This window comes from Cotesia typhae, unplaced genomic scaffold, assembly GCF_013202065.1.
Source record: "Cotesia typhae breed Kobodo isofemale line unplaced genomic scaffold, CoteBio_Ctyphae contig_59, whole genome shotgun sequence".
Taxonomy (NCBI): domain Eukaryota; kingdom Metazoa; phylum Arthropoda; class Insecta; order Hymenoptera; family Braconidae; genus Cotesia; species Cotesia typhae.
Genome location: NW_027423761.1, coordinates 2,496,258 through 2,520,529, shown reverse-complemented (window position 1 = coordinate 2,520,529; position 24,272 = coordinate 2,496,258). Strand labels below are relative to the sequence as shown.

General features: G+C 28.1%; 4 protein-coding genes and 1 long non-coding RNA gene across 11 annotated transcripts; 3 read left to right on the top strand and 2 right to left on the bottom strand.

The window, feature by feature from the left end:
* The first annotated feature begins 2,665 nt into the window (after positions 1-2,665).
* Positions 2,666-10,688, top strand: LOC141532299 (uncharacterized). 4 transcript variants are annotated; one of them, XM_074250581.1, is made up of 4 exons: positions 2,666-2,802; positions 5,117-5,218; positions 8,563-10,085; positions 10,160-10,688. In XM_074250581.1, exons 1-4 carry the CDS (start codon positions 2,796-2,798, stop codon positions 10,391-10,393), a joined length of 1,866 nt encoding a protein of 621 aa, XP_074106682.1. In that variant the 5' UTR covers positions 2,666-2,795; the 3' UTR covers positions 10,394-10,688. The 4 variants fall into 4 exon arrangements, with proteins under 4 accessions (XP_074106682.1, XP_074106683.1, XP_074106681.1 ...); XM_074250582.1 differs by having other exon boundaries at positions 2,669-2,802; positions 8,590-10,085; XM_074250580.1 differs by lacking the exon at positions 2,666-2,802 and adding an exon at positions 3,269-3,481 and having other exon boundaries at positions 8,590-10,085.
* On the bottom strand, positions 10,467-14,925 carry LOC141532301 (uncharacterized). Of its 4 annotated transcripts, none has more exons than XM_074250583.1 (7): positions 14,770-14,925; positions 14,482-14,709; positions 13,884-14,051; positions 12,251-12,928; positions 12,040-12,163; positions 10,844-11,206; positions 10,467-10,716 (listed from the first exon to the last, which is right to left on the bottom strand). In XM_074250583.1, exons 1-7 carry the CDS (start codon positions 14,812-14,814, stop codon positions 10,580-10,582), a joined length of 1,743 nt encoding a protein of 580 aa, XP_074106684.1. In that variant the 5' UTR covers positions 14,815-14,925; the 3' UTR covers positions 10,467-10,579. The 4 variants fall into 4 exon arrangements, with proteins under 4 accessions (XP_074106684.1, XP_074106685.1, XP_074106686.1 ...); XM_074250584.1 differs by having other exon boundaries at positions 13,884-14,048; XM_074250585.1 differs by having other exon boundaries at positions 14,766-14,898.
* Positions 14,926-15,085: 160 nt separating this feature from the next.
* Positions 15,086-16,995, top strand: LOC141532307 (uncharacterized). Its single transcript, XR_012480073.1, has 5 exons — positions 15,086-15,265; positions 15,384-15,464; positions 16,435-16,517; positions 16,674-16,739; positions 16,864-16,995. It is a non-coding gene; the product is annotated as an uncharacterized LOC141532307 (long non-coding RNA).
* LOC141532302 (cyclin-dependent kinase 20) lies at positions 16,603-18,637 on the bottom strand. The gene is made up of 5 exons (XM_074250588.1): positions 18,310-18,637; positions 18,048-18,236; positions 17,164-17,400; positions 16,856-17,083; positions 16,603-16,767 (listed from the first exon to the last, which is right to left on the bottom strand). The coding sequence occupies exons 1-5, from the start codon at positions 18,493-18,495 to the stop codon at positions 16,609-16,611; spliced, it is 999 nt and encodes a 332-aa protein (XP_074106689.1). The 5' UTR covers positions 18,496-18,637; the 3' UTR covers positions 16,603-16,608.
* A 223-nt stretch (positions 18,638-18,860) lies between these two features.
* Ttc7 (tetratricopeptide repeat domain 7) lies at positions 18,861-23,803 on the top strand. Its single transcript, XM_074250578.1, has 6 exons — positions 18,861-19,129; positions 19,474-19,625; positions 20,211-21,472; positions 21,843-22,521; positions 23,007-23,111; positions 23,295-23,803. The coding sequence occupies exons 1-6, from the start codon at positions 19,006-19,008 to the stop codon at positions 23,517-23,519; spliced, it is 2,547 nt and encodes an 848-aa protein (XP_074106679.1). The 5' UTR covers positions 18,861-19,005; the 3' UTR covers positions 23,520-23,803.
* The last annotated feature ends 469 nt before the right edge of the window (positions 23,804-24,272 follow it).

The following is a 24,272-nucleotide window of genomic DNA, read 5'->3' as shown; positions in this document are numbered from 1 at the left end:
TTTAATTTACTTTCAATGAAATTCTCGGTGTCCACTGAAAATAACAAAAAGAAAATAATCCTTCTATTCAATTTAACGTCAGTCATACATAAAAATATCAAAATTATGGAGTCCACCCCATAGACACTGAGATGCGCCCCCATAAAGCCGCGATTTGTCAATTTTTCATTTATTTAATTTGAAATTTTCGGTATCCACTGAAAATAAGCCAAAGAAAACTATCCCACTTTCCAGTTCAATCTTCGTCATGAATTAAAAAAGAAAATTTCGGAATCCACCCTATAAACATCAGGAGACAACCCTATAAAGCCGCGATTTTTCGATTTTCCATCGATTTAAATGGAAATTCTCGGTGTCCACTGAAAATAACTTAAAAAAATTATCGTACTTTCCAATGTAACCTTTGTAAAGAATTGAAAAATCAAAATTTAAGAATCCACCTCATAGACACTGAGATACACCCCCATAAAGCTGCGATTTCTCCATTATTTGTGAAGTTAAGTTGAAATTCTCGGTGTCAACTCGGAATAACTCAAAGAAAATTATCTTTCTTTCCAGTTTAACCTTTTTTATGAATTAAAAAAACAAAATTTTGGAATCCACCCCATAAACACCGAGAGGCAACCCCACAATGCCACAATTGTTCGATTTTTTATTGATTTAAATTGAAATTCTCGGTGTCTACTCAAAATAAGTAAAAGAAAATTATTGTACTTTTTAATGTTATCTCTGTTATAAAATAATAAATCAAAATTTTAGAATCCACCCCACAGACACCGAGATACATCCCCATACAGTCGCTATTTGTCGATTTTTAATTGACTTAAATTGAAATTCTCGGTGTCCACTTAAAATAAAGAGCATAAACTCATTCCACTTTCCAATTTACTCTTATTAATAAATGAAAATATCAAAATTCAAGAATTCACCCCATAGACCCCAAGATACACCTCCATAAAGCCGCGATTTATCGATTTTTTGTGGATTGATATCGACATTTTCGGTGTCATATGAGAAATTTGAATTTTAATTATTGAAAAATCGCAAATTGTTGGCTTTATTTGGATGTTTGTTAGTGTCTATGCGGTGGATTTTCAAGAGTTAAGTTTTTTATGTTTTTAAGGGTGTAATTTAAAAGTACAATAGGTTTCTCTTGTTGTTGCTAAATGGACACCAAGAATTTCAATTTCAATTACTAACAAATCACAAATTAGCGGATTTATGGGGTCCTATCTCGCCGTTAATGGGGTGTTTTTTCAAATCTTATTTTTTTTTGCTTACAAGAGTATATCTGAAAATGAGTTTTCATACTTTTCATTTATTTTCAACGGACACCGAGAAGTAGCATTTTAATTACTAAAAATCAGAAATTTTCAGCTTAATGGGATCATAATTCGGAGTTTGCGGGGTGGTTTTTAAATAATAATTTTTTTCGATACATAGGAGTTTAATCGATAAGTACAAAAGGTTTCTTTTGTTGATTTTCAATGGGCACCAATAATTTGAATTTTAATTTCTAAGCAATCCCGATTTTTGTGCGTTATCAAGTCATATTTCGGTATCTATGGAGTGTGTTTACAATTTTTAAATTTGTCTGATGGTCAAAAGTACCACTGATAATTTTGATTGGTATTTTTTTTCTATTTCGAATGCACTGTGAATATTTTAATTTTTATGTTAAATAATCCCGAAATACTCGGCTTTATTAGGCTGTATCTTAGTGTCTATGGGGTGGTTTTTGTAATTTTTAATTTTTTTCTGATTGTTATGGGTATAGTTAACTATTAGTCCTAGATTTTTATTTGAAATTTTGAGTAGTCGTTGAAAATTTCTATTTTAATTATTGAAATATCGCACAATTTTTGGCTTTATGGGACTGAATCTCCCTGTCTATGGGGTAGTTTTTTATTTTTAAAAATTTTCTTCACCTACTGTAGTGTCACTGATTATTTTTATTGCTTTTTTTTCACTTCAAGTGCACTCTGATCATTTGAATTTCATTATTAAATAATCGCGAATTTTCGGCTTTACGGGGCTGTATCTCCCTGTCTATGGGGTAGTTTTTTATTTTTTCAATTTTTTTGGTCTACAGTAGTGTCACTGATTATTTTTATTGCTTTTTTTTTTAACTTCAAGTGCACACTGATCATTTGAATTTCATCATTAAATAATCGCAAATTTTTGGCTTTATGGGGCTGTATCTCAGAGTGTATGGGGTACTTTTATAACTTTTCTTTTTTTTTTTTTAATTACAGGGGTATCATTGAATATGACTGTTGGCTTTTTTTTTTTTTTCATTTTTCGGTGACACCGAAAATTTGAGTTTTAATTATCAAAAAATCGCACATTTTTTATTTTATGGGGCTGTCTATGGGATGATTTTTCTAATATTAATTTTTTTTTATTTACAGGAGTATCATTGATCATTATTATTGCATGCGGGCATCCCGCTATAACTGAGCAATGATATCACACGTGTGCAAGCGAGCGCGCACTCATTGCCTGTCGCGCTTCCACTCGCTCGCTCTTGCGCCTACCGTTCTGCCGCTAAACCGCGCTCCTCATTGGTCTATTTTCATAAATTTGTAGTAATTTTTCTATGGGTCTGATAGAAAAATGGTAAAGGACTTTTCTATTCAGAATCCAATTTTCTACCACACCCTGTCCGGTGGCTCACGACTTCTGAGACACCCTGTATAATAGTTTCTGTGTAAAGAAATCATAAATATTGGCTTTTTTCTAGTGCCGGAACCAGAATGACCCTTCAGAATTTAAATATGACTTTATGAAATTTAATGCAGAGTAAGAAAAATTTTAAAAAAAATTATTTTTTATACAAAATAAAATAAATATTACAAGATCAAATATTTTTGAAAAATTATGTAGTCAATCGAATGAAAACTAATGATAATTTTCTTCTTTAATTTACGTGATAAACTTTGGTTATTTTTTTTTAATCAGCGAGTCTAGAAATCAAATGATTTTCACAAAATCATTTAAACTTTAAAACAATGTAAAAATTAAAAATAAACTTCACGCGACCTCAAAAATATAATTAATTTTAATGTTCAACTCCTGTATACTTCCTGAGTTTATTTTTTCTGACAACATTGTATTAATACGTACAATAAGAAGAATACAATACCTATACAATTATCTTGTTTTTAGTGTATATTTATATTGACCGTGAAAAGAGAAAGGCTATATTACATGTAAATCATTCAATTGCTTTATATATATTGCAGCCTACGAAACTAAAATGAAACTAGTTTTGTCCAAACGTTAAGACGTGATACTGCGTTTCAATAACATTCTCATCGCGTACGATTCGTAATTTAATTTTTGAGTTACAAATAGTTACTTTAATAATTTTATTGAATTTCTTCGTTCTGAAACAATATTTTTAATTATTAATCATTGATAATAATTATGAAATTACATATACTAACTGGATTTTTGTATATATTACTTCTTATAACATGTGAGTAAAATTTTTTAACGTATTCTTATAAATTTTAAAGTTTTTAAAATAAACTTAAATCAATCATTTTTAACCTGATAGTTTCCAAAACTTCTAATAAAATTGAGTTTTATTTAATAATTACATTTTCCAGCAAATTAAATTAAAAAATTTAATGAAAATATAATCAAAGCTGTGAAAATCATTACATCCATTAAATACGGTGTCTCTTAAAACTGACATTAGACTGTGGAATCTAAAACTCATGAAAGTGAAATCCACAAACATTTAATTTTTTACCACACTTCCAATTTTATATTATTTAACTCATTTCGTACTTACGTAAATCTAGAAAGTGTTCATGATAAATATCATTAGATTTTATTATAACAACGATTTTTTTCCGATTTGATAAAATTGACAAACGATAAATTGTCTAAGCATGCTAAAAACTTGATATACGCATTTCTTCTTTTCAAATACATGTTGAAACTAATGACTGAAAAAGGTTTTTAAATTAATAAAATTTGACATAAATCATAACCCAAATTTTCAAAAACCAAATTCAAATTACTACACTGAGAAAATAAATTTCTTTTGAAAAAAATGACCAATATTGTAATAAGAAATCCATTTCTTTAAAATTTTAAACAAATTTATTTTTTAGCTGAAGAAATAAGAATTTTAGAAATTTTTTTTTTTAAAGAAATCTACTGTGAGAAAAATTCTTATTTCTTCAACTTAAAAATAAAATTATTGAAAATATTCAAATCATAACAGTACTTATTTTTTTCAAAAGAAATTTTTTCTCTCAGTTCATTGATTACATTCCATTTTTGTAAGTAAATTTAAAAAATTCTACGTATATTCATTAGAATATTCTGGAGAATTCGATGTCCCGTTTATTATTATTAAATAAAATTATATAGCATGCAGAAGTCTATATTTCAAAGAGCATTATATTTCTAGTGATATTAAGTGAACAATTGGATTCAATTTGGGTTTTAAGTTACTTAAATCAACGCTGTAGATAACGGATAGTTTATTACTATCTTGTATACGTATTATTCAATTTACATTAAACGATCAATTACATCAGCATGTTATATAGATACAAATATGCTACATATTCCTACGAATAACAACAAAATTCAATTTGTTTTTATACCATGAATCACGAATTTAGTTTTAAACACATTATCGAGAACAATTTTTTACTAGAGTACTGAGAAAAGTTAACTGTTTAAATTGTTGCGGACGTAAAATTTGTCACTTTATTGGTCTTTGAAAAATTCGTTTAATCACAAGATTTTTTTTCTGATATTACCTAAATTGAAGATTTACCTTTAAATATTTCAATTCTATTGAAAAATATAACTTCTTCCAATTTATCATAAACAAACGTAAAGATATACAAAGTTACCAGGAACTAATGCGAAGGGAAAATGCAAGGCATTTCCGTCCTTCATGTAAAATTTGATAAATTCCAATGTTATGTTTCAAGGCAGGAGAATACTATAGCTAGTATCGTTTGTTTTATCGACTTTCAATATTTTCTAAAGAAAAAATTTTTAAAATTCATTTGAAAACACTGTATGTTGGTTTCTTAATTTATGATAATTTTAAATTAATTATTATTTTTATTTTTCTATGTAGACAGTAATGGCGCCAAAAGTCGTGGTTCTAGTCGCTCCAGCTCAAGTTCAAGTTCCCGCTACTTGCAATCTAAAACAACATCAAAACCACGTCAACAATCAGGTATTTACAACTTTTATTACAAATGGAAAAACATGTTCAACTTTACGGATTAATAGTTTTATCTATACACATACGTAAGCGTGTGGGTACTTCACCAATCTTGCGCACCAATAATGTATGTTAAATAGGGCGTTTAAAAAAAAACGAAATTTTTTTTTTCTTTCTGATGGTGTCTAGAAAAAGAAAGTACACCTAAAAATAAAAATTATGGCCATAATACGAGCTCTTAATATTGATACTAAGGTTTGGCTCAATCAATGTTTCTATTTTCCATTTAATAACATAAGAAAAAATTTTTAACTTCCCGCCAAGGAAATCGAAGATTTTCAAAAATCGGGAAGTTATTCGTTTTACCCCGTTTTACAAAAATCGAATTCTCATCAGATCTCAACGTTCTGAGGTCACAGGAAGCTTCCCTGACTACCCCCGCGGGGGTGTCACAGTGTGTGTGTGTGTGTGTGTGTGCGTGTGCGCGCGTGTGTGTGTGGAACGGTTGGACCGATTTTATCGCGGTTGGCGCCATTCAAAAGGGCTTGGCCAAACTTAAACTTTGAATACAATTTGGACCGATTCCGACCGATAGATTTCAAGAAATCTAAAAAAAAAAAAGTAAAAAAATTTTTTTTTAAATGATTTTTTTGGAATCACTTTTAAACGGCTTTATCGATCAACTCCAAAAACTAATCAGCTCTTAACCTTAAAAAATCACGTCGATCGCCGCTAATCCGGTCAAAATCGTTTCATTCGTTCGAGAGATATCGTGCAGGAAAGAAAACCGAAAAAAAGTGTTTTTTCGGAATTACTCCGCAATTTAACACTTAAAAAATTTTTGTTCTTGATTCTTTCAACGGCCATGAAAAACTGCATCGATTGCCGCTAATCGCGTAAAAATCGGTTGATTCTTTTCAAAGTTATGGCAGTTTGAAATTTCAAAAAACAATATTCTATGAAACTACTATAAAACTTTTAAGCTTGAAGACCTCAAAAGCATAGAACAGCTATCTTTTTGAGCTCTTCAAGCTCAAAAACAAGGTCAGTGATATGTTGAGCTCTTAGGAATGGAGTTAGCGGGAAGTTGCGGGGATGGAATTTACACAGAAAGAAAAAAAGTCTTGAGTCAAGCTTTAATTTTCTTAAATCAAGAAAATCTCAAGGAAGACTAAAAATTTCTTGAATGCAGTTAAAATTTTTTGAACGAAGTTAAATTTTTTTAAGCCAAGAAAATTTCTTCTTGCTCCAAAATAACTTCAGTCTTCCTTATAATTTTCTTGGTTCAAGAAATTTTTTTTTTCTGTGTAGGGTCAACCGTTTTCCTCATTTTTTTATTTTCGAATTCTTACAACTCTAGAACATTCGATCGTAAAAAACTTTTAAACATTTTTTAAAAGAAATTTTACGCTCTACAAAATAACTCCTCAAAAAAATATTTCCAAGATTAGCTGTTCTCAAAACATCAGCGGTTAAACAAATTACTGATTTCGAATTTCAAATGTTCTCTTGAGAAAACAAAAATAATCAAATTATCTTCTTTATTATTATCATATGCATTTTTAAATTATTCAAACCCTGTCAATTGAAAGTCAAATAATCTGGACAATTTAGAATGATTTAAAATGATCAAAACCGCGTCTCTTTGAATAATTGCAAATTAGATTTCTTAATCAGGGAAAATTAAACTATGAAACTTTGTTTTAACAATAAATTTTTTATAATTAAACATAACATGCAAATAATAACTCCTTTTTTTGTTCTAAATAACTAATGAATCTTTAATCAGATCGATTTTTGAAATTGAATCACGTATCTTCGCTAGAAAAATTGCATCGAATACAGCAAAGCGGGTCTAAATTGGTGGTTTTCTTCGAGAAATATTGCAAACAATTTTTTGATTTCCTTAAGGTAGTTGCGCAAGCCATGTTTCGAGAAAGTTATGAAATTTTTTTTATCGAAAGATAAATATATTAATAATTCACCAAAATTTCAGATCAATTTACCACACCGTTTTTGAGCAATGAATTTTCGAAATTGCAACTTTTGCACGTAGAGGTATATAAAGATGGTAAAATTATTATGAATAATTTATTGAGTTTAATGTTAAAAAAGAGTTTCATGGTTCAATTTTGACAGAATTTCAATAAGTTTTGAATGTTTACGACAATAATAATAAAAAAGATAATTTGTTTATTTTGGTGTTCTTGAGGAAATATTTCAAATTTGAATTAATCCTATGTTTCAACGCAAATATCTTGAGTACGGCTAGTCTTAGAAATTTTTTGCTAAGATCTTTTTTTGTAGAACATAAAATTTTCTTCAAAATTCTTTATTTAAAAATTTCATTAAACAAATTGTTCTGAAGTTGTAAAAATTTTAAAATAAAAACATTTTTATCCCGTATTATTTAAATGGAAAATGAAAAAAGAGAATGAGGCTGTTACATTTTCGCACATTTTAAATATATTTTAAAATCAATTAATTAATATTTCAGTTAATTAATTATTAATCGAGGTATTTCGAAACGGATGCATTGATGTTCTCATAGGGTAACCTGAGATGCAACGTTGCTAAAATTCTGTATAAAAACCCATTGTAATTATTATTCGGGGAGCATTTCGTCTCCACACTTCTTCTGGAGCAGTCAGTCCGAGGACTTAACAGAGGAGCAATCTCTGCTGGTCCGAGGCTGAACCTGTCAATTCCTTTTTAATAAATCATTTAATTGTTAATCAATTAAAATTGATACTTATTAAAACCTTCACCCAGGGTTGAGAGCGCTTATCAGCGTTCCACCCTGGTTCCTTTACCTAGAGCGCTAGCCAGCGTTAGGGTATCCTATCCTCTAAATATCCTAATTATTACCCCCAGGGTGTGAGCGCTTATTAGCTGTTCCACCCTGATGAAATCGCCAAGAGCGCTAGTCAGCGTTCAGGCACTTTATTCATCACCTACCTGAAGGCAGGTAAATTAAAAGAAATTTGGGAACCTAACAAGGCAAACCTTAATATTAATATTTAGAGCTCAGATTATGACCAGAAGTTTTAGTTCTAAATATACTTTTGACTTTTGGATACCATTAGAAAGAAAAAAAAATTTATTTTGAAAACACCCTAATGTAAATAAATTTTTTTTTTATTCATCCCCGAATTAATATTGAAATAAATAATTTTCAATATTTATGATAAAGTAAAATTTTTCTTCTGAAACATTGATAGCAGTTGATAGTATACTAAAGAATTAAAGAGTCATTTATTCATTTTTCCTGATGAACAAACAGAAAATTTTTAAAATCTATTTTATATAAAATTTTATGAATACTATTTTTATTAATAATGAAAATTTACTTACAGAAAATTCATCATTTTATTGCTTTTCAGCGCGTACAAGTCCAGGAACGTACGGCTGGAATGTTCCACCAAAACAATCGCCACCTGTAAATTCAAAACCATCAGCGCCCTCAGAAACAATCTCAAAAACCAGTGCCACGAACGTGCAATCCAGTTGGAAGCCATCTGGTGGTTACAATTCACAAACAGGAACGCCATACGGCAATTCAGGACACACTACCGGACAACGTAACCCGAACCAAGGTTACAACCCATCAGTAGGTTCAAACCAACACACTCCTTACCAAAGTACCCACTACAATCCTAGTCACAGTCAACAGAGTCCTGGAGGTTACAACGGATATAATTCCCCTGGTTATAATCCATCTTCAGGATACCACCCATCGTACAATCAGCCTCACCAGCCATACAATGCGTACAATCCATCCTACGGACACTCATACACTCCAGGAGCTGGGTACAATCCACCAGTTGGTCATGCTCCTCAAACAATATTGGTTCAATCTGCTGGGCAGCCTTACAAACCAGGAATCGGTCAGTTAGCTAAAGAAGCATTCGTATTTGCTGGGGTAAGTGCTGGTGTCAATGCAGTAGCAAACAGAATCATTCCTGGTGGAATTTACGGTGGTCATGGATATTCCGGATATTCTGGAACTGCTGGAAACCTAGCTGTTCCATCTGTCACGCACACACAGATAACCTACAACAATTACTACAACAATGGCACTGCTCCTGAAGGACAAGCTCCTGCTCCAGCTCCAGGAGCTGCAGCACCAGCTCAAGCCCCAGCTGTCGCAGCTCCAGCTCAAGCTCCAGTTGAAGCAACTCCAGCTCCACCTCCAGTGGCGCCAATCGAATCAAATCCAAATCCTCAGAATAATTCTAGTGATCCAGCCGCAAATTCTGCAAATATACCTCCGAAGAATGAAGATGAAATGTTTCCAAGTCCCAATGGTAATATAATTACTAAAAATGAAATAGAAAAATTAACCGAAGAATTATTTGCTATGGATAAAAATAATGCGTTCAAATTTATTACTATGAATCTGCAGAGACAAAAGATGGATGACAGTACGAAAGATGACGCTAGTGAGCCTCTTTTAACTGTTAAAAGTGAAGCTTATGAAATACCAACTATTAAAGCCACTATTGCATTTCACGATAATTATGAATTGGATATTAAAACAAAAGAAGTTGTTACTTCAGAAGAAAGAAAAGAAGAAAGTGACTTTATTGATTCTATTCTTGAAACAGATATTATGAAAACGTTGATGAAATTTTTAGCAGATAAAGGTTATGTTCCAAACGATGAGTACGAATTTAAAGATACTTTGAAGAGAATTTGGTTTTCACAGTTTAAAAGAATTGACGGAGAACCTGGCAGCTCTGGGTTTGAAACAATATTTTTGGCGGAGAAGTTTGACTCGGAAATTATTGGTATGCACAATTGGATTTATTATGCTAAGCGTGAAGAAGACAAAAAGTTGAACTATCTTGGATATATTAAACAGACTACACTCGGAGACGTATGTAAATTTGTTGTTTATTTTTAGGAAGATAAATATTTTATCATAATAATTATTAATTTATCACATTACAGAAAGGAGCAATCATTAAATTACGATCCAGTTTAGAAGAGATTATTCAACCCGTGACAACTATATTCGTTGGTACATCACCAGAGTTGGAAATTGCTCTCTACACAATGTGTTTTTACATGCGTCCTAATTATGCCTGTCCAATCAAATTAGCTAATCAAAATTTCATAATAATCGCTAACCGAGTTAATTACTTTGGTAAAGATATCATGGTATCCGCCTACCCAGAAATTTAAATTAACTTATTCAAATCTATTAATTAAGCCCTTATATTTTTTTTATAATCAATATTGTTTTAGAAAAAAAATGTTCTATAGTCATATATTTTATATTATCGTGTTACAAGATATTATTGTAGAACAATATTTAGATTTATAATAATCAATTTGTATATTTTATTGTTTAGTACTGTTATAGAAATGTTATTTGTTGAATATTAATAGTGGAATTATTGCTGGTCTGCCGTGTGCACAACGATTAGGTAGATCTGTTTGTATCCAATAATTCAATAAATCATTGCATTGATTTATATTTAATGGATCTCCAAATTTTATCGCACCTAAATAAAAGTCAAATAAAATTTATTTAATAGATGCAATAAATTTTCTTCAAGCATTATGAGCTATTATATTAAAAGTAAAGTAAAAATATTCATTAATTAAAAAAAAAAAAGGGTGCATTATTACCATGACAAGCCTCTGATGCAATTACATTATGTATAGTTGACGGCAATGTATTGATTCCAATTTTATTAATTAACTTTTCCGCTACTTCCATCAAAAGTTTTGCCGTCAGTTCTATCACATAAGTCTCATTATAATTTTTTTTGAATAAAAAACATTTTGGCACAGAAGTTAATATTAACGGAAAATAATCAGAGTTATCACTGTCTCTCTCATCATCTAGACTTGAATTTATAATATTTAATCCAAATTTTTTTAAGACCTCACGTTTACTTAATAATAAATCGTAGTAACTTCTTAGTATAGTGTTTATTTTTATTGGACGCTTCAAAGACACTGATATGAATTGATTTTCATATTTATAATCTGAAATAACAGTAGACAATTAATACACCGATTGCAATATTGTAATAAGAAATTAATTTGTTGAAAATTTCTAAAAATTTCATTTTTCAGCTGAAGAAATAAAATTTTTGTCAAAGTATCTTTTTTGGTGAAAAAAAGTTTTTTTGATTTAGAAAAAAAACAATTATAGATTAACAACTTGCGAATTTTTATCTAAAATTTTTTTTTCCTAAATCTAGAAAACTTTTTTCCTCAAGAAAGTTACTGTGAGAAAAATTTTTATTTCTACAGCGAAGAAATAAAATTGTTTAAAATTTTCAGCAGATTAATTTTTTATTAAAAGATTGCTCATTTTTTTTTAAAGAAAATTTTTTTCTCAGTGTAGAATTGACGAATAGGTATAAATACTTTTGTACTAATTCAGTACTAATATATATCATGTACGAGACTAATTCATAAAATTTTCTACAAGTATAAAAGATAATTCAAATATAAAGCAGAGTTCATAAGTGTTACTGATGAGTCTGTTAACATATCACCACGATTGAATACAATATAAAATCACGGATCCTGCTGTTTTAAGTCACTTCAATGTGACAGCAAATTCTTGTAGAAATAAAAAAAAAGTAGTTGAAGTAAAACTTTTGGTATCTTGATCAATTGTCAAAATCAAAATATTATGAGATCCAGGTATTTTTATACTAGTAATAAATAAGCTATGACATCAATGTGTCATAGAAACAACAGTACTTCTATCAAATTTCTAGTATCATTTCTAAAGAACTAATGCTTTTTACATTAGTACATAAATTTGACAGCAATTAATAAAAGACTCTTTAATAGACATTAATTACCTTCCAAAAGATTTTCATAACGAATACGTTCATCCATAGCATGTTGATCAATTAAAATGAGTATTTTTTCCTTATTTTGTTCAACAACACCTGCAATATACTCTACGTTAACTTGCCTCAATACCTGGAATAAATATATTATTTGTTAATTAATCAATAGTACTCAAATCTTTCACAGAAATAAGCGTCGAAATCACATATTTCATCTTACCTTGATGTGTTTCAATGAATTTTTATCAATCGTTATTTCATATAATTTTTTTTTATTTTCACAAGTTCTTACATCATATACATTTTCTAGACAACCTGAATCAAAATTAAAGAAAAATTTTTTATCAAATTGATTACTTGATTGACGAGTAAATAAGCGTTTTTCCGCCTTTCTCAACACTTTGTTTAATTTTTCCGGCAAAAAACTGTACTGTCTTCTTTTAGGATGATCATTATTATTATTATTATTATTATTATTATTATTATTATTATTATTATTATTATTATTATTATTATTATTATTATTTAAACGTTCAAGGGGTGAAATCCAGTCAGACCATTCACCACTAATATTAGACATTGGAGTACTAATATCATCGCAGTTGGTATCGTTATCGTTATTATTCCGAATTTGTAATTGATTATTTTTTAATAAAGGCGTAGTATTTTTATTTATACTCATTTCTTTATTATTTTTTTCTTGCTTATGAAACAACACGTTCATAATTTCGTTAACGCTATTTTTATAATTAACGCTATCCAATTCCAGATTGAATAAATTGGCTGGAGAGCATTTTAATTTTTTAACAATCGAGTCTCGTTGTAATTGATTGCAGTACTTTCTTTTTATACCAATATTTAATTTTTGTCCTATGTCATCACGAATAGTGAATGAGATCTAAAACATACAATTTTTTTAATTAATACACCAAAGATTGACTTCATAAAGCTTATGTCAGTTTCATCAAATTTCAAAGTCATTACTTCTGATTAAAATGCAACTATGCTCATCTATTTAATATATTAAGAAAACAAGAAAAACTTTGCTTCCGCAGTATTTATGTGATAAAATTAATTTTTTTAATTAAATTTAATATTATTGGAAAAATCTTGGCCTGAATTTTCTGCTTTTTAAATGTTTCACATGCTTTTCAGCAATAGTTAATTTATTATGATAAATTTTCGAAGTATTTATAAATAGATTAAAATTTCGCAAAAAACGTCATTTGTTTATTTTTTTATTTTGCTTTGTATACGTGAATGTGGTTTTAGGTCAAAAAATTAATTTATATAATTGAGAGACTAAAAAAAATTCATATATCTTCTTCGTAAATTGGATTTGATATTTTTTCAGCGATTTATGATTTAGAAAATTGAGAAAAATTTTCTGGATTAAGAAAAATTTTGTGACGAATACATTATTTTTTTTAAAGGAATTTTTACCGTTTAATTTGATATTATCAGAGAAGTCTTGATAAGAATTCGCGCTTTTTCAAAGTTGTATATATTTTTCAGCGATAGTTCATTTTTTTATGTAAAGTTTTTGGAGAAGTTTTGAATAGTTTGTTGGTTCTATAAATTTATTCCGTCACATTTGTCCATTAAATTATTTGTTGTTGATCCGGTGATAGCACTATTATTTTTAATATTGATTTAAAAATTACCTAAACTATGTAGTGTGATTATAAACATTAGGTCAAAGTTTTATTATTCATAATCCGTAAATCTCGGCAGTCACATTGTAACTGCAGGCTGCTAGTTTTTGTTAAATTATGAGAACACAATTATTTACAAATGCAGATTACAACAAAATAAACAAGTGTATTAATGAATAAATAGACTAGGTGATTCACCTGAGGATAATCCAAAGCATAATCTTCGACTATTTCTATAATATTCTGCCGATTCAAAAAATCTGCTTCGAATGTGCTGTCATTCAAATAAACTATTACAGTTGTACCATGAAGTGGACGATCCAAAATTTTTTGGATATTTAATGTATGACCAAATTTAAAAACCTGCTTATAAAATGTGCAAGTCATTAAGTAATATAATAAATATTGTAGGAATGAAGAATACATTTGATCATGACGACTGTAAATTTTTTTAGTTTGTATAATAAATCAAAATTACACTAAAAAAGAAATGCTTGTAAGAATTTCCACTATTAATTTTTTTTCACTTTTACATCTAGAATTTTTTAATTAAATTGTTTTTTACAATAATTTCATTGCTATAAAATTATAAAAAAATTTCTTATATGTTATCAACTTCAGTGTCATGATCAAACATTAAATTTGATTTTTAAATTTTATAAAAAAATGATTCGAATTTCCATCATACTCAAAAAGCACATCACGGTATTGGTAAGAAAGTTTGTGAAACAAAATTTTTGATGCAAAATTCGTATCACTTCTTATGTGTAATGTTTTGAATAAATTTTTTTCATACTTTTCCATAAGAACACTGTGAGTTTTTAGATTTCGTCATAATCACTACTTCGGGCATTTGATGTATATACTTAAAGATGTCATCATCTATTTTTTGATAATTAACTCCGATTTCTTCTAATTTTTTTAAATCAATTCCATGGCCATTATCAATTATTTGAATTTTTTTATCATCATTATCAATTCTGATCGCTACGGATGTTGAGGAACCATCCAATGACATTCTAACCTGTAAATTTGTAATAATTGGAATTATATTTACCGCCGGATCATTGAAATCTATACATACCAAATCTTTGAAAAAATACTGGCTTTGCGAGTAAGTAAGCTTCATTACGTTTAATTATATGAATTCAAAGTATCCAAATATTTTTACTCCAGACGTGTATCCCTAACGTAGTCTTTAATTTTACTTGCAAAGTTTACGAGTGTGAAGTGATCAAAATCATAATTAAAATTTGGTAATCAAATATTTCTACCATCTACTGGCAGGGTTAATTAATCAGAATTCAAAAGCGCGAAAAAATCGTCAAAGACCCATGTCGTGCGACATTGAGACCGATTCATAAAAGTTTATGTTTGAAGCATTCGAAGAAGTTTAATTAAACTTCAATATTATTTATTTTTGGAGTAATTTAATCGAACAGGTTTTAAATTATTGAAAAAATAAAAATAAAGAAGAAATCAGATTGAAACAAATAATTTCTAGAATTGTCAAAAATGATATTCATTTTCAACATAAATATAATTAAAATAAACTTTAGATATCATTTCATTCTTTTGTGGTAAGTAATTTTTAAAATAAAAAGAACAAAATAAGCCAAGATAAAATTGAAAATAGTTTTAATAATATATAAATCTAACGATAAAGTAAAGCTAAGTTCTTTTTATTCTTGTATGCAGAATAAATGATATATTTACGTTATTCTAAAATTAAAAAATTCATACACGTCGCGCTTGAGGTGAAAGGGAGCATTGCTACAGGTTAGTAGAGATCCATGTTCTATGTTTTAAAATCGTTCAAAACATAAAGATCTGTAAAAAAAAAAATTCGAGCATCCTAAAGCTAACAGGGTGTATCTCATACGCCCTTTTAGCTTTTAGAAAAATAATGCCTAAAGCTAAAAAGACGCATAAAAAAATTAAAGTTTGAATAGAAAATGTTGACAAATAGTTTTACAAAACAACTTAAATCTAGAAAACAGTTTAGTATACAAAGCTCAATTGTAATAAAAAGCAGCAAAACGAAAATAATTGTTTAGTTTAAGATTAAATATTTTTCTGAATATAAAATTCACATGAGTAAAATTTTTTTGACCTACGACACATTTTTTTTTCTCAAAATTAAATAATAAAAAAAAATGAAAATATCAATTTTTCGTTAAAAAATAATTAAAAAAAAACTTGTTTACTAATTTTTTATTGAATTATGGGTACGCCATAAATCAGAATAATTTTTTGAAATGTTCATTTTTAGATTTTTTATGTATTTTGTCATTTTTCTGAAATATTTCTTATTTCAATTTTATAAAAGCATAGTTAAAATACGCGCCTTTGACTGTACCATTTTCTGTTTAATTTTCAGGCTTTAGATAATCGTTTTAGTAAATTTCTCAGAAAAAACTTTTTTCTAAGCTCTTTTAATTTTAGATCATAAAATTTTCAAATTCCTAAAAATATAAGGGAGCATATTTAAAACATACGCCCGTTTAGCTTAAGAAAATCAATGTTTGATTTTTATGCGTAAAATTTGTGTTATCAGTCGATTAGCGATAAAAAAATTATGCGCCCTTTTAGCTTTTGGCACGCGATATAATTACTTATTAGATCGAAAAAAAAATTATTTTATTTAATATAAACCTTAAAAGTTATAGACCTTAAAAGTTTTTTTTTTTTTTTTTTTTTTTTTTTTTCAAATAGTAAAGTACTTATTTTTCGGAAACTAATTTTTCAGATTACCAAATAAAATCATCTGGAAATTATAAGATTGAACTCTACAATTACTTTTTTTTTGTTTCAAAAATCGACTTAGAATTGGTAATTAAAAGATATATTCACTGTATGGAAGTAAAGAATTCACATTTGATGAAAGTAATATTGTCCAAATAAATTAACAAATTAGTTGTCATCACATTATTTTTAATAAATCAGCAAACAATTCAGTTGGTTTAATATTACAATTAATTTCTTTAGTTTTGAACTGATTCCTATGATCACTTGGTGGTTTTGGTAACTGCTTGATGTCACACGGGAAAGGCGGTACGTAAAAATAATCATGTTTTAATACCTAATACATAAGAATACATTTTCGTTAAATTATAAATAGATTTACGTATGTTATATATATACTTTAATAATAAATAATAACATGTTACCTCCTCAGCAGTCAGTCGTTTTGATGAATTATAAATCAATAACGAACGCACAATATCCAAAGCTTCAGGTGATGCTTCAGGGACAATTTGTTCCCATGGTACACTTTTCTGATACGGAAAAGTTATTTTATTATAATCAGGTAAAGTTTTTAATTCAGGCCACGATTCTGGTGTTGGTGAGCCCAGTTGCTTTATAACGATTGCTAGTTGCTCGATATCTGTTTCACCCTACACATTGTGTCAAAAAGTTCATTTTTTAGAAAGAACAACAAAAAGGTTTCTAAATGCAGTCTTACGTATCATCTTACCGGAAATAATGGAGAACTATTAATCATCTCCCCGAATATACAACCAATTGACCACATATCAATAGCAGACGTATAAATTTTCGATCCATACAATAATTCTGGCGCTCGATACCATCGCGTTGCCACTTGATGGGAATATGGATGGGTACTATCATCATACATTAATCTTGCTAATCCAAAGTCAGCTATCTTTAATATCCCTTCATTGTCTATTAATAAATTAGCGGGCTTCAAATCCTGGTATAAAAAGTTTCTATGTCAAACAAAATTTTAATTCATGTATACTATAAAACATGACACTGAATTTAATAGACATCTAATAATTTTTTAGATTTTCATAACAAATTATAACCAAAAAAAATTCAACATGTAGAAGTTTTTGAGAATTGAAAGTGCAAGTTTTTAGAAACATTTTTTTCATAATTATGGATTTCTCATAAAAATTTTAAGAATTGTCAAATGTCTGCTAATGTTAGTTTTATCATAAGACTACACTGAAAGAAAAAATTTATTTTGAAAAAAATCATTGATGTGAGAAGAAATTAATTTGTTAAAAATTTTCAACAATTTGATTTCTTAGCTGAAGAAATAAAAACTTTTCTCCCAATAACTTTCTTATTAAACAAAAGGTTTATAAATTTGGAAAAAAAAACAATTGTAGACAGACAACTTGCAAATTTTCATCCAAAATTGTTTTTTTCCAAATCTAGAAAACTTTTTTTTCAACAAGAAAGTAACTGTGACAAAAATTTTTATTTCTTCAGCTAAGAAATAAAATTGTTTAGAATTTTCAGCAAATTAATTTTTTATTATAACTTTGCTCATTTTTTTCAAAATAAATTTTTTTTCTCAGTGTACAATATAATTTTTTTTTTATTACATACCCGATGCATAAAATTATTTTTGTGCATATAATGTACACCCTCTAAAAGCATTTTGAAGTAAATTTTAATTTGCGGCACCGTTAATGGTCTATTATTGTCTCTTAATAGTTCCCACAATCCAGACGGCATATAATCAAATACCATTATGAAATCATACCCCGATGGAAAAGCATCTAAAAGTTTTATTATCTGAAAAAATAATAAATATTATAAGCAAGTTTTTTTATTGATTAACTAAAAAAAAATGACGATGATTTATTACATATGGATGATTTAATTCTTGCAGGCTTTTTATTTCTCGTATTATAGATACAGGAATTTCATCCTCTATTTTTTTCATCATAATACGTTTTAACGCTACATGTTTACCACTTTCACAATGTATGCCCCGTAAAACTAAACCATGAGCACCCTCACCAATTCTTCCAGTAATATTATAATCTTCCATTTTTTAGTAAAGAAAAAAAAACTAAATAAGACAATTGATAAACTTCTTGGAGAAAAAATTAAAAATTTTTTACGTGTAAAATAAAACAGTTTTACTAAATATGTCAAAAAAAAAGAGGTTGTGTTTTAAGACCAGGTGTTTTTAATCATTTAATCAATATCTGAAGTCAACTTGATATTTTCAACACAAAAATTTAAATTTCGCGCTCTGTCAAAATCAAGCGCATGCGCCAAGAATCACCGCATGCGCACAAACCTAAATTCTCAAGACATGTTTCTATCTTTTTCTGTATTAGAGAAGTGAAAGATTTTTTAACTCTGTTCAGCATCACCAGGTTATATTATATGTTTTCATTGCTATTTTCTGTCAAGCAGTGTCAAGTTATTGCAATGGCCGCGCTTAGTTGAGCTAATGAATAATTTAACTAATATTTAAGTAAACTATATTTTATTTTCGAAATTTCACTAGCACGTTATTTATTTTAGAATATTGAAGTAATTTACTTCAACAATGACAAGTAAAAAGGGCCAAACTTTAAGAATTGAAAATGAAATTGATAAATATCGAGGTGAAGGAAATTGGAAAAAGGTTATAGAGTTAGCAAATAGCTTAAAAGAACTTTATCCATCTAATGGTATGTATTTTTTTAAATAACTATTAATTAAATGAAATTACTATTTTAGGTTAAAATAAACTACTTTTCATTATACGGAAAAATGTATGATAAAGTTTTAGTTTATTAATACAGTACTCTAATTACATATGTTTTATTATATAAAGTCTCTTAATGATAACAAAGTTTTCCATATCAATAGTGTTCTGTTATCAGACTTCAACAGTACTAATTCAAACTGGATAATATTTTAAGTAATTTCAGCACTTAGTCATAACTTTTTAAAAAAATATTTGTTTCTGTATTAATATTTAAGTTTGGTTCTTATGATAAGCGTACTTATTTTAATTTTTTTTATGTTACAGAATGTTTAGCCAATTTTTTGAGCGGAGAAGGAAAACTAGAAAATTTTTTGGAGGAAACTCCACCGATTGAAGCTAATATTACAAAAGCTAAAACAGGATTGATTGATGCTAAAAAGGATTTAGTTTTAGCGGCTAATGAAAAAGATAAACAGGTGATCATATATGAAAATGTTTTTATTAAAAACAATTAAATTAAAATGAAAAATATTTAGCAAAAAAAAATTCACATGTAGAAATTTTAAAAAATTACAAGTAAATTTTTAAAAATAATTGATTGGTTATAAAAATTCCAAAAATTTATAGATTTCTGTTAATTTCAGTATCATGATATTTAATGCTACCTGTTGATTGAATGACATGCAACAATTCATTTTTATAACACACCTTACCTTATCTAAAGTTTGTTTAGAAAAATTAATAATTAAAGTTAAATGCACGCCCAGTTTCCTTGGAGATTTCCGTGTGATACTCTTACACAATAAATGTAGGTGTGTCAGATGAACAATTTTTAAACCATACTTTTAAAAGAATTCTATTTAATTAACTTTTTATCAAAAGTTAATAAATTAAAACAAATATCTTTTAATGATTTTTTTTTTTTTACTAAAATTATATTTTAGATTTTGATATTTGTCAGGATTATTTTAATTTCATAAGACATATAATTTAAAAATTGTATAAATAAATGAACATTCAAATAATACAAAAAATTAATTAAAATAATTGTAATATTTTAGGCAGTTGTTGTCCTCGATGCACACCTTCTTTTGGGTAAACTTCACTATGCAATGGGACTCTACTCTGAGGCTCTTCACCATTACGACTTTGCAGAACTTCATACTCTAACTGAAAAACCTCTGCCACCTCGTAGTCTTCGTATAATAGCCGAATCCTACGCCATTCAAGGCCTATGTTTTGAGAAACAATTACCAACCATAAAATCAAAGTACAAATTATCAGAGTATCAGGAACGCATGATTAAATGTTTTGAAACTTCTGGTGATTTATCTCTAGTCTATTTTCAAGAGCTCGAAAAATCTCAGGTAACACAAAATGGTGGTTACTCTCCTCAACCACCAATCACATCAAAAACCATGGGCCCTATTCTTGAAACGGCTTTACTACGTGCTCCCTTGATGCATCTTCAATCTGGTAATATTGAACGTTCAATAAACCGTTGGCGTGAAATTTTATCTGCTATTGAAACTACAACAACCCAAAGTTTACGGTTGACTTTAATTCGTCAGCTAGCAGAATTGCTTTTACGGCGTATTACAAATTCGGATTATAAAGCACCTGAAGTTGCTGAAACTACGACAATGGTTGCGTCTAATACATTAACGCGTAAATTAAACAATTACGCGACAATAAATGGAATGGTAGAAACACAAAAATCACCTTGGAAGCCAAAAAAATATCAGGGTATTAATATGTTTGTTCCACGCACTATAAACGAAGAAATTATTTTACTTTTATTAATTGGAGAAGCAATGGCGGTACGTGACGCAGTTCTCAGTCAATCCCCAGAATTTAAAGAAGCTAAATCTCGTGCGCATGAAGTAGCGACGAACGTCTATGATTTATTGACAATCGTTACAGTTAAATGGAATCAAGTTGAATTGTTGTACGAATCATTTAAACGTGCTATGAAATTTTCTCATGAAGAAATCCATGTTTGGACGCAGTATGCACTTTGTTTAATACAATTGGGACAGTACGCCCATGCATATTCAGTACTCGAGATAGTTGCACGTTTAGCGCCCAATAAAGTGATGCCATGTTTGCTGGCAGCGCGAATGTGCTATGAGCATTTAGAAAAAATATCTACAGGAATTGAATGGGCTAAAAAAGCTGTCTCAAGAGAAAATAATAATCCATCAGGTTTAATATCTCGCTGTCATTTATATGTCGGGATTGGAAACAGTATCTTGGCAAGGAGTTATATGGTAAAAGCAGACAAAGCTACACATAGTACTCAAGCGCTTGAAGCATTCCATAAGTTTGTATTTCAGCTTAACTTAATATTATGTTGTTTTATTTAATGAACAATTGGAATATTTTACAATTTGATTTACATCTAATAATTGATTTGATTCAATGTGATAGTCAATTTTTTTGTCGATTTAATTTTTCAATAGCTCATATATTAACTTAAATGAAGGAAAAAATTCTTGAACCAAAAAAATAATTTTGAAGAATTTAATTGTCTTGAAACCAACAAAATTTACTTAAATCAAAAAAAATTTCTTAGTTTAAAAATTTTTTTACTCAAATCAAGAAGATAAAATTCTTCAAAATTATTTACTTGATTCAGGTAAATTTTTTTCTGTGTATAATTTATTAATTAATAATCATATTTTTATTTTTAGAGCTCAGCAATACGATCCAAATGATCATCTAGCTGAATATTATTTGGCATATGAATATGCAATTAATCGACAATTAAATGAAGCTATGATTCATGTGAAAATAGCCTTGAATTTACGAGCTGAACACATTCCATCATTGCATTTACTAGCATTGTTATTGTCAGCTTACAAACAATACAATGATGCATTAAATTTAGTTAATTCAATTTTAGTTGAATATCCAGATAATTCAAATTTCTTGTATATAAAAGCCCATTTACAGTTACATAGCGTAGGTGCTGAAGAATCAATTATCACTATCAAAGAAATGTTGAAAATTTGGCGTGATTTGTATGAAAATCAAGTTAATGTAGATTGTAATGAACAACAAAGTGAAAAACGTAGTGAAACGCGTAGCATTTTTCAACTATATTCGACAGAATTATCAGACAAAGATTCAAGTTCAGTACATGCACAATCCTTAGCGGCATCTAAAATTGAGCAAGCTCTGTCGGAAGTTGCTTCATCACTTAGTTCATTTACACCCAAACCTGGACCACAACGTGCATGGCTACTGCAGTTGCAGATTTGGTTACTGTTAACTGAAGTTTTTTTGATGCTTGATAAACCAGATGCTGCAGCATTATCATTACAAGAGGCTACCAATATTTTTCCTATGAGTCATCACATTATGTATACGGTATAATTTATTTATTTATTTTTTTTAAAAAAGTTACAAAAAAAAATTTTTTTATTCAATAGAATAAGACAGTAAAAAAAAGCTTAAACTAATTGATCAAAGTCAATATTTTTGTACAATTTCATACTGGTAACTTTTCTTTAAATTTTATCTATAGAGGTTTTAAAAACAAAATTTTTTTTTTAATTAAGTTTTTAATAATGCATTAAATAATTTAAAATCATCGAAAATAATAAACGTAGTTTTTTCAATTTTAATATTTTTGAATAAAAAAATATTTAAATTTAACGGATGAAATTACTTTATAAAGTCCTAAGTGACGTAAGTAATTAAAAATATAATTAGGTTTAATTATGTTTGATACTTGATAGTCCATTTAAAATGACACAATAAATAATCTTCATTCTCAGCCTTGTCTTACGTGTTATACAACTACACTATTTTTAAAAATAAACAAATTATTTTTTCTATTTGAATTTTTACAGAAAGGCTTATTACATGAATACAAATCTGAGTACAGTGAGGCTAAACAGTGTTATCAAAATGCTGTAGCAATCAATCCTTACCACATAAAAAGTCTCCAACATTTGGTAAGAATATAAGTAAATAAAAAGATAATTATATAATTAATTTAATCAGTTGACTATGTATTACTACTAAAATCAATGGTCACAAAATTATAAAGTTGCAATTTTGAAATATGATAAAAAATTTTAGTTGCTCTAACTTATAAATAAATCAAGCAATTTATTAAACAATTATTTTATTTACAGGGGTTAATTTATCATTATTTAGGATGTCAAAGATTGGCTGAAAAAACATTACGTGATGCCGCTAAAATAGATCCAAATTCTCACCAAACTTGGTACAATTTAGGAAAAGTTTTGGAATCATTAGGTGAAATGGAAACAGCTAATGACTGTATGGCTACAGCGTTAGAAGTTGAAAATTCAAATCCTATTTTACCAGTATCATCAATCGGAATTACATTTGAATGAAAAAATAATTTATTGATTCTAATTATAAGATTATTTTTTAATTTCAAGTAGTTTATTAATATATTTTTTTTAAATAAATTATTTGTAATTTACTCTTATGCCGGCGTAAGGGATGAAAATTATTGTTATATTGTGAATAAATATGTATCTTTAGTGACTATTTTATATAAATTATTAAGTATTAACTTATATTAAAATAGTGTCTGAAAGAATTGATGAAAAATTGTTTAAAGAATTGTTTTATTTAAAGTTATTGAAAAGTTAATAAAATGAAGTTAAGGGAAGCTACTGGATATATCATTAGTCATTTAAACAATATTTAATTATTACTTGGATTTTAATTACTCTGTTTTTATTTTTTAAGTAAATGTTTATTCTTACCATACACTTCATTATACAAATGTTGAAAAAATGCAAACGCAAATACCCTCTGAGTACGTTTGTATCAATATCAATTTGCAATTTTACACGCGTCATTCACTCTTTATGTTGCTCTAAAATAGTTACATCTTTTTGGTTTATTTTATTAATTATAATCAAGGCGTATGAATAAAACTTGACGTGTTATTTCAAGAGGCTCGTATTGAACAAGATGGACTGTGATATGAGAAAAGAAAATCATATAAAATAATCTATATAATTAAAAGAATAAAAAAATTTAGTCTCCGGCGTATTTATATGATAAAATAAGATTTTTAAATTATTTAATATCATTTGAAAGGTCATGATCTAAATTTGTGCCTTTTCAATGTT